Raw genomic sequence first — 10,137 nt, forward strand, 5'->3', positions numbered from 1 at the left:
CATTTGGAAGAAAAAAATAAGTCTTTTGTTTCACCACTCCTTGACTCGGAAGAGGCTGAGGTGTATGGGGAGGTCAAGGGAGAGGGTAAGGAATGGGTCTGGAGATCGGAGGGGCCAGTACCCGGAGGAAGGAAGCCAAAAGAAAGCTGAGCCAAAGCTACTCCCGGTTGCCTGGCAACCGCTGCAGTCAAAAGCCAGCTGGGCCGGCTAGGAGGTGTGGCTCACGGAAATAACCGAGTTGTGGCCCCGCCCCCTGGCAACAAGCCCAACAAAGTACCGCCCCCTAGCAACGTATCGCTAGAGGCGGGGCTCAGTTGACCTCGTATCTTAGCGCCCAGAGCCCTTGCGCAGGCGTAGTCCTCTCTGCTTTTGCTTAGTCCCACCTCCATGCAACTCCTTTCCGAGGCTTCTCATTGGTGAGCAAGCCAGCCAAGGGCCTTCTTTAGTTTCGGAGGCGGGGCCCGGCCCCTGCTCGCACTTCGATTGGCCTCACAGACCGTCTACCTCCGGCCGGACATTGCTACGTCTACTCCTTGCGCGTCTATTCGCCCTGGTGGGCGAGTCTTCGGTATCGGAGGCGGAGCAGACGAGAGGGCCCGCCGTGGATTTGGCGGTGTCAAAACGAGGGGCGGTCCCTACTGGCGGGGCGGTTGGGAGGCGTAGGGAGAGTCTTTTCAGCGCTGAGGACTGGCGCTGAGGAGGCGGCGGTGGCTCCCGGGGCGTTTGAGCGGGCTCACCCGAGCCCGCGGGCCAACGCGGATCCAGGCCCGACCGGCGGGACCGCCCCGGACTCCCCGCGGGCCTTCCTAGCCGCCATGGAGGACGGTGTCTATGGTAAGTTGGGGAGGGGCGGGGCCGTCTGGGAGCGGATGGAGCGTTTCGGCCCCAGCATTCCCCCGCGAGCGTTCTTCCCGGCGTGCGCCCTGCGAAGCTGTTCGGCTCCGTCGTCGCTTCGCTTTTGTGGGGCACGGGACAGGCTTCCGGCGGGGCAGGAGAGTGGGGCGTTCCAGGCCATTGTTTGGGCCGAGCCTGTTTCCGGTGGCAGCGGGAAGGGGTGGGAGCGGCGGAGGCGAGGCCGGGGAGGAACCATTCCCTCTGGAGGGGCCGGGCGAGCCCAGTGCCTGCTGGGAGAGGGGAGGGGGCTTTTGGGGACGGTGGGGTGAGGAGAGATCTTAGGGGCTACAGATTCCGCTAAGGCGGGGACGGGGGCCTTCGATGCCCCGCCCCCTTCCTCAACTCTTGCAAGCTGTCATCAGCTTCGCCTGCCATAGTTACTTTCCATGGACCCAGGAGTCCGGACATCCAGACCCACAGCTACCTCGCCAAGAATGGAGGCAGAAAACCAAGGCCTCAGCTTCCTTTCAAGTAATGGACCGAAGTTCAAGCTTCCAGCCCTTTTTTCCCCACAGACCTAAGAGTTCAGGCTCCCAGTCCCCTTCTCCCTCAGGACTAAAGAGTCTAGATTCCTAGCCCTTCCTCCCCTGGACTGAGGAATCTAGGCCCTAGCCCCTTCTTCCAGTAGACAGGAGGCTGGACTCTCCTCCTCCTCCTCCTCCTCCCCCTGAACCTAGGAGCCCTGTCTTCCCCCAGATTTCAGAAATCCACGCTCCCAGTCCCCAGAACTGACCTCCCACCCCTGATCCCCTCTCCCAGAACCCCCGGACCTGACTCCAGAGGAGCGGATGGAGCTGGAGAACATCCGGCGGCGGAAGCAGGAGCTGCTGGTGGAGATCCAGCGCTTGCGCGAGGAGCTCAGCGAAGCCATGAGCGAGGTCGAGGGTCTGGAGGCCAATGAGGGCAGGTGAGGGCTGGGGCAGGGAACCTGGGGGTCATGGGGCCAGGCCAGGGCCGGGGATGCCCAGGCATTGACCCTACATCCTCCGTTCTCTGTCCCTGTAGCAAGACCTTGCAACGGAATCGGAAGATGGCAATGGGCAGGAAGAAGTTCAATATGGACCCCAAAAAGGTGCTTGGGGCCACAGGGCTGGGATCAGCCAGGCAGACATCCAGACGGGGGATTCTGGCATCTCTCTGTTCCAGAAGTGTGGTGGTTAAAGGTCTACCTTAGGTGGACAGACTTGGTCCTGATCCCTGGATTCAGATATTGGCTGCATTTGTTCCTGGGCTGGAACTTCTGCCTGGGAGGTCTTCTTCCCCTTTTTGCTCATATTTTAGGGCCTACTTCTGTTGTCATCTAGAGTCCCCAGGAGGAGCTCGATTGAGTCTGGTAGGGAATATGGATAGTGACGTGTACAGAAGAGGGTTGACAAGTGCCATGACAGAGAGAGAGAGGTACCAGGGCTGTGGACACTCAGAGGAGCAAGCCTGGTGGCATCAAGGAGGGCTTCCCTGCGGAGGGTATATTCGGGTCAGGTTTGAAGGATGAGTTAGGGTTCACCAGGTGGAAGAAAGATGTTTGTTCGTTCATTCAGTCATTCATTTTACACCCATCTCCTGAGGCCTCCCTCGGGCCTGCCCCTCTGCTAGGCAAAGCTGAGGACCCAGAGAAGAGTTTGACCCTGCCTTGCCCTCAGGGAGCCCCTAGGCATGGATACCATGATCCAGAGTGAGATATAGCCACCGTGGTGGTCCTCGTGGCATCAGGAGAGCCTGAGAAAGCCTTAGTCCAGCCTGAGGCTTGGCCCTCACAGCCCTTGATGGACTGCTGCCTACTAACAGTTCCCCACTTTATTCTTCTTGTCCAAAGCAATGGTAGTTTGTTCAGTCATTCAGCAAACATTCACGGACCTCCTGTTCCTTGCCAGACCCTGCTTCCAGGGGGCTGGAATTAACCAGGCAAAGGCAGAGGGAACAGTAGATGCAAAGGCTAGGACGTGGGACGGATGGTATTTGAGGACCTGGGAAAAGCCTGAAAGTAAAACTCGGCCCTACTCCGTTGAGGGTGGGGGTGGGTTTGGAGGCTCTGGTTTCTGAGGATGTGGGGGGAGGGGCGTGGCTTTCTGAGTACCCAGCCCTGAGACCCAGCTCCCGCCCCCCAGGGCATCCAGTTCCTGGTGGAGAATGAACTTCTGCAGAACACACCCGAGGAGATCGCCCGCTTCCTGTACAAGGGCGAAGGCCTGAACAAGACGGCCATCGGGGACTACCTGGGGGAGAGGTGAGACCCGCCCCCTGCCCCCCGCCACCTCCTGCTTGGCCTCTCACCTCGGCCCCTTGCACCCAAATCCTCCCGAGAAGAGGCTCTGATAGATCAACCTTATGACTGGATTTTGACAAAATGGGCTGACAGGAGTCTGGGGGAGCCTGGGACCTTCTGGGGAACCTGGGGACCATCTCTGAGCATCTGGGGGGTGTGGGACCTTTGTGGACATCTGGGCAATGTTGGGACCATCCATTTATGGCTGGGGACAGTGGAGAACATCTGTGGGTGGCGTGGGAGCGTGAGAATGGTGTGAGACAACTGATGTGCATGGGAATGATGTGGACCGCTAGGAAGTGGGGGGGTCATCAATGGATATCTGGGGAGCACAGGGGGCCCATGGACATCTGAGAGCATGAGGGCCATCTGTGGATGTCCAGGGTGTGTGGGGACCACCTAGAAGTGTAGGGTGCCTGAGATTGGATGTTGGGAGTGTATGGGGACCAACTGTGGATGTCCGGGGGTACCTAGGGATTTATGGATATCTGGGGTACATGGAGATCATCTGTGGATGTTGGGAATATGTGGGGACCGTCTATAGACATCCAGGGTGCATGGGGACCTCCTGTGAAGTCTGGGAAACTTGGGGACCATCTGTGAGCATCTGGGGTGTGTAGAGACCGTCTGAACGTCTGAGGTGCGAACGTCTGAGGTGCACAGGACCATCTGTGAACGTTTGGGATGCTTAGGGATTGTGTGGACATCTAGGGTGTGTGGAACTTTCTGGATATCTGCGGTACAGAGACCGTCTGTGGGCATCTGGGGTGCATAGGGACTGTCTTGGGAGTCTGGGGGTGTGGTGGGTCATCTGTAGATTTCTGGGGATTGTCTGTGGACATCTGGAGTTCATGGAGATGGTCCGGATATCTGGCATTGTGGGGATCGTTTTGTGGACATCTGGGGTGCGCTGGGATTGTCCATGGACCTATGGGGGATGGGGGACCATCTACACAGGGCACTGGGGGCTGGGAGACCATCTGCACAGGGCATCTGTGGAACCTGGGGCTCATCAGAGAGAGGTGATGGCCAGCAGAGCACGTGTTTGCTGCATTTCTCCCTACTGAATAGAGGTCCAGCCACACCAGGGTTCTCGAGGCAGACAGTCCTCCCAAGAGCCTTCTGAGTATCCCTGCCCTGGTGCCAGGCCTGTGATGGGGGCTTGGCCAAAACATTCACCGGCTACAGGGGTAGCCTCTGTGCAGAAGAGGGGGCTCAGCCTCCCCACTGCTTCGTCTCCTGTCCACTCCTGCGCCCACCTCCCCGAGCCCCGTCCCGCGCGTGACTTTGTCCCTGTCCTCCCAGGGAAGAGCTGAACCTGGCAGTGCTCCACGCCTTCGTGGATCTGCATGAGTTCACCGACCTCAATCTGGTGCAGGCCCTCAGGTGAGAGGGAGAGGTTGGAAGGGCAGGAGGGTACCTGTCAGGGCTTTCTTTACAAGTGATGATCCCTACTCAAAACAAAAACAGCAACAAAAATTAGGGAATGGATCGCCTTCGCATGACACCGAAGTCCACGGTGGGGCTTCCTCCCGGCGTACCTGTATCCAGGTGCTCAAACGGTGTCAGAAGGACAACTTTCTCCTCCTCTTGATTGTGCTCACCATGGTGTGGGCATTGCTCGCTGCAGACCCTCCTCCTCCCACATGATAGCAGAAGCCCCTAGCAACCATCAGACCCGCTCAGCAACCTTAGTAGAAAGAAGGAGGGTGTTTCCGTATAAATCCACCAAAAGTCTCATGGCCGATGCTCAGTGGTCAGATTGGCCACAAGCGTGGAGCTCTCATTGGCCAGTTCCTATCACGGGGGCTGAGAGTGGGGAGGGGGTCCTGCCAGTTCTGGCATCGACACCCGGCCCCTCTCTGACGCAGGCAGTTCCTCTGGAGCTTCCGCCTCCCTGGAGAAGCCCAGAAGATTGACCGGATGATGGAAGCCTTTGCCCAGCGCTACTGCCTATGCAACCCCGGGGTTTTCCAGTCCACAGGTGGGGGCCCAGGCTCCTGGGTCCTGGGGAAGGAGGGAGCTGGGGGCTTGACCTCTCGGGTCCTGGGGGCCCATATGCCCCAGTCATCACCCCCTGACTGTCCAATGCAGACACGTGCTACGTGCTGTCCTTCGCGGTGATCATGCTGAACACCAGCCTTCACAACCCCAACGTCCGGGACAAGCCGGGCCTGGAGCGCTTCGTGGCCATGAACCGGGGCATCAATGAGGGCGGGGACCTGCCTGAGGAGCTGCTCAGGGTCAGGCCCCCCCCCTCCCCCAGCCCCCTCAGCCCTGTCCCTCTTCCTGCCGCAGACCCTCCTCCTTGGGGGTTTCCCAGTGCCTGAGCTCCCCACCCGGGATCATCGCCTCGCCCGTGGACGGCGTGGTCACGCCGGCATGTCCCTTTCTTTCCTCTTTCTCTCTCTCTGGCTGCCTGTCTTGTCTCTCTCTTTCTCTTTTCTGTCTCTCTCTGGCTCTGTGACTCTTTCAGGGTCTTGGTCTATCTCATTCTCCACCTGCCTGTCGGTCTCTCTCAGAACCTAGCAGCTCTTCCTATGTCTATGTTTCCACATAGTTTTTCTATCTTTCCTCCTCTCTCTCCTCCCTGGGGCTCCCTCCACTCTTCTGCCTTCTGCTTCCCTTTTCTCCCAGCCTCCTCCCTCCCTCCCTCCCTGCACCATCCCATCTGCCGTCCCACCCATGGTCTCATTGGCTCCCTGGTTGCTGGAGCTCCCTCCTCACTGCCGAGTAGCCCTGGGAGGGTCCCAGGAGCCTGGAATTGCTGACCACGCCTTCGCCCCTCAGAACCTCTACGACAGCATCCGAAATGAGCCCTTCAAGATTCCTGAAGATGACGGGAATGATCTGACCCACACCTTCTTCAACCCGGACCGGGAGGGCTGGCTCCTGAAGCTGGGTACGTCCCTTGCTGACTCTGCTGGCTGCGTCTGCAGGGGGGAGGTTAGTGGGCCCCAGGCTCTGGACTCAGCTTTCTCACGTACCCGCTATGTGACCTTAGGCCAGCGATTCCACCTCTCTGAACCTCAGTTTCCACATATGAAAAATGGGCCGAAAATTAGTTCAGCCCTGTATGCCGGGCCCAAGCCCAGGGCCGGGCTTGTATTCAGTGCTCCCTAACCCCTTCTGTTCACCCATACGTATTTACGGAACCCCTTCTTTGCGCCAGGCCCTGGTTTAGGCACTGAGGACACAGCCAAGAACCAGCTCGCCCAGTCGCCATCTGGGGGGAGAGTGTTCACTTAGGATGCTCTCAGCTGTAGTGAACAGAAAATAGCCCAAGGGATTGGGATGCCTGGGAGCCTGTTAGTTACCTCACTTGGAGGGAACTCTTGGGGGTCCGAGGCAGACCGACTATGAGACTCTTGGATTTATCCCCACGGTGTGTTACCTCCTCATCAGCCCAGTAGCGTGGTGACTGTTCTAGGGGCATCGTACCTCCCCAGAACATCTCCCTTAGGCAGAAAAGAGCCTGCAGAAATGAGGAAACGGGTCCCAGAATACCCCGGTGGACTTCTCAGCTGGTTGGATTGGTTGCTGGTGGGGAGGGGAAGCACCCTGGCTGGCTTAGGTGAATCGGGAGCCCCTGGCCACGATGGGATGGATGGGGCAGGGGCCAGTGACCCTTGGAACACATGGCACCGGCAAATTCAGGGTTAGTTAGCAGAGGTCCGACAGGTACAGCTGGCTGAGGATTGGAGTGGTTCTCAACCCCGGCTGCCCAGAGATTCACCCGAAAACCGCAATGGCCAGTCCACAGACTTGTGAAGTCGGGTCGCTGGGGGCGGGATAGGCCATCAGTCATGTTGAAAGCTCTCCAGGTGGTCCCAGTGCATGGCCCAGGTTGAGAGCCGTTGGCTCGGAGCTGGGCCTGGTAGTAGGTGCCCTGGGAGGGTCAGCGGTGGCTTTTTTTGGCTGCGCCAGGTCTTAGTTGCAGCAGGCGAGCTCCTTAGTTGCGGCTCCAGGGCTCCTTATTGCGGCAGGCGAGCTCCTTAGTTGCGGCATGCACGTGGGATCTAGTTCCCTGACCAGCGATGGAACCCGGGCCCCCTGCATTGGGAGCGCGGAGTCTTATCCACTGCGCCACCAGGGAAGTCCCAGCGGTGGCTTTTTAATGGAGGAGCAGTGAGTGGCTGCCCCTGGGAGACAGAGAATCTGGTGAGGAATTATAGTCCGGCTTGGACAGTGAAGGCAGCCCGGACAGTGGGAGGGCCCACAGGAAGCTTCCAGCCTGGCACAGGGTCAAGGCAGGACTTTGCTCCGTTCACGTCTCATCATCCACACTGCCCCCCACACCCCCACACCCCGCACATGGAATTCTGCTCCTAAATGGAGGAATCGCTTCTCCAGCCACAGTAGCAGGTCCCTGGTGCATAAAAAATGCGAATCACTCTTTCCAGATAACTTGCTGGGGTGGATGGATTCCTGCGTCAGCTCCGGGGGGAGGCCGAGGGAAGCCGACAGGTCTTCGGGGTCTGGGAGGAATTTAGATGATTCAAGGAAGGCCAAATGGTGCCCCTGGCAGTGAGTGGGTGGGAAAGAAAAGCAGGAGGGGCAGCTTCCTGAGGAACTGGTTCTCTTCCAAACCGCGCCCAGCAGTAGCAACCCTTCCCATTTCTTGGATGAGGAGATTGAGGCTCGGTCACTGTCCAGCCGCCACTGGGCAGAGGTGGGCTTGGACCCAGATCTCTGACCAGAGCACATCACAAGGTCATTAGAAAAAGCCACGTCTTAAACACTGAAATACAGGAAAGGGAATCTGTAGTGGTGGTTATATTCACAGAGATGGTTAATAAAATCATTATTACTGCAATTTAATCGTTGCGGGACCACCAGGAGCCCAGAAGCAGGTCACTCTGAAGCAGGAAGGTGTGGGCTGGAGTGGGTCTCCAGACTGGCGTCCACAGAGGGCAAGCGGTTGTCCTGAGGTCACAGCCAGTGTGTACTGGTGCTGACATGAGTCCCGTGCCACCTTGGCCCAACGCCGGGGGACTTTGTCTTCTGCCTTGTGGGGATGACTCCCGTATAGAGACATCTTCACCATGGCAGTGGAAGGCCCCCCTGGCCTGGGATACGTCCTAGGGGTTGGGCCGGAGCTGGGGAGGGGCTCTTGGCCGCCTCAGTGCGGCTCAGGGTCCTCAGCCCGGGGTGGGAGAGGGTCAGGCCATTCCTCCCTCATGTGGATGTAACTGGTTTTCTTCCCTCTCTCTCCCTCCCTCCCTCCTTCTCTGCGTGTCTCTCTCTGCTGTTTCTGTCAATCTCTGTGCCACCTCTTGCGCATCCCTCCCCTCCCCAACCCTGCGGCTCTCGGGGGCACCCCATTCTTCCGCCTTCCCTTCTCGCCTGGTCCTGCCTGCTTTCTCGCTGTCTGCCCCAGGAGGTAGGTACAAGGCCGGCCCCGTCCTTGCTCCCCGACATGACACAAGGGGAGGGGGCTGCCCTGGCCTCGGGCCCATAGCAGGGGGGCTGAGGGCCCTGACCCGAGTGGACAGACAGGCTTAGAGAGCGCAGAGCCGCACGCTGGGGGTGGACCGGTCCCCGGGGCCCAGACACCACGGCTGGTCCTGCTCGTCCGTCTTCCCACGCATCGCTCTTTCCGAGGCTCTGACAGCCCCACCTTCCCTGCGCTCGCTCTGTCTCTCACCGCCCCCCCCGTCCCCCCGTCCCCGCCCTCCCAGAGGCCCCGTCCCCCTGTTGAGCCCAGGCCCCCTGCCCCCCTTCCCTTCCAGGGGGCCGGGTGAAGACGTGGAAGCGGCGCTGGTTTATCCTCACGGACAACTGCCTCTACTATTTTGAGTACACGACGGTGAGGGCGGGGCCGAGGGGCAGGGGGCCGGACTCCTGAGCCTGCGGGAGGCAGGGGCTGGGGGCGGGGGGAGACTGGAAGTCTGAATCCGGTCAAACTCGTTCTCTCAGGACAAGGAGCCCCGAGGAATCATCCCCCTGGAGAATCTGAGCATCCGCGAGGTGGACGACCCCCGGAAACCAGTAAGACCCTCCCTGTACCCCGTCCTGCCGTGTCGGGGGGTCTCCCCTGGCCCCAGGGCTGGCTCTTCCCAGCTGTGCGTCGTCTCGTGTCTACCCAGAACTGCTTCGAGCTCTACATCCGCAACAACAAGGGGCAGCTCATCAAAGCCTGCAAGACAGAGGCAGATGGCCGGGTGGTTGAGGGGAACCACATGGTGTACCGGATCTCGGCCCCCACGCAGGAGGAGAAGGACGAGTGGATCAAGTCCATCCAGTGAGCCTGCGCCCCGGAGTCCTTGGGGAGGGGGTGGCCGGGGGTCCAGGCCCCTCGGCCCTCACCCTGGGATCCCGCCTCTTCTGCAGGGCCGCTGTGAGCGTGGACCCGTTCTATGAGATGTTGGCTGCGAGGAAGAAGCGGATTTCTGTCAAGAAGAAGCAGGAGCAGCCCTGACCCCCTGCCCCCAACTCCATTATTTATTACGGAGCTGCCCTGCCCGGGTGGCCGGACCCCCGGGCCCTGGGGCTGCGGATCCTGGTTCCCCGTTTGGAAAATTCATCTCCTCTAGCTCCTCCCTCATTATTTGTAATTAATACGCTGTTGGTAATCTTATGAATTATTTAACCATTCGCGGCCTGCAGACCCCCTCATCTCTTGGGGCTGGTGGAGCTGAGGTGCTTGGTGGAGCTGGCCTGCTAACGCGTGAAGAAAGGGTGCTGTCCGTGCAGCTGAATGCACAGGGCATATCCTGGGTGGCTCGGTTCTGGTTTCACCCATAGCTCGCGGGGGTAGAGTAAAGGAAGAAGTTTAACCGGGCTGGAGTTGGCGTTGCATTAGAACTGAAGGGTGCTGAGAATGCAGGTGCGCAGAGCTTCCGGGACGAGGTCTACCATTCATTCTAGACATTACTTGACAGCCAGGCGCCAGGCAGACACTCATCCCACCTTTGCTCTCATGGGCTTGTGGTCTTTGAGGGGCAACAGACAATATCTGATCGGCTGGGCTAGAGGTC

At 59.3% G+C, this 10,137-nt stretch overlaps 1 protein-coding gene across 3 annotated transcripts; it reads left to right on the plus strand.

Moving 5' to 3' along the window:
* Positions 1-594: 594 nt before the first annotated feature.
* On the plus strand, positions 595-9,754 carry CYTH2 (cytohesin 2). 3 transcript variants are annotated; one of them, XM_007168222.2, is made up of 12 exons: positions 595-834; positions 1,654-1,801; positions 1,900-1,966; positions 3,000-3,118; positions 4,463-4,543; positions 5,029-5,141; positions 5,252-5,400; positions 5,948-6,059; positions 8,890-8,966; positions 9,077-9,148; positions 9,247-9,401; positions 9,491-9,754. In XM_007168222.2, exons 1-12 carry the CDS (start codon positions 816-818, stop codon positions 9,576-9,578), a joined length of 1,200 nt encoding a protein of 399 aa, XP_007168284.2. In that variant the 5' UTR covers positions 595-815; the 3' UTR covers positions 9,579-9,754. The 3 variants fall into 3 exon arrangements, with proteins under 3 accessions (XP_007168284.2, XP_057390559.1, XP_007168283.2); XM_007168221.3 differs by lacking the exon at positions 595-834 and adding an exon at positions 1,187-1,365; XM_057534576.1 differs by lacking the exons at positions 595-834; positions 8,890-8,966; positions 9,077-9,148; positions 9,247-9,401; positions 9,491-9,754 and adding exons at positions 1,181-1,365; positions 8,538-8,816.
* Positions 9,755-10,137: the final 383 nt, after the last annotated feature.

The sequence above is a fragment of the Balaenoptera acutorostrata genome, chromosome 19, assembly GCF_949987535.1.
Source record: "Balaenoptera acutorostrata chromosome 19, mBalAcu1.1, whole genome shotgun sequence".
Lineage (NCBI taxonomy): Eukaryota > Metazoa > Chordata > Mammalia > Artiodactyla > Balaenopteridae > Balaenoptera > Balaenoptera acutorostrata.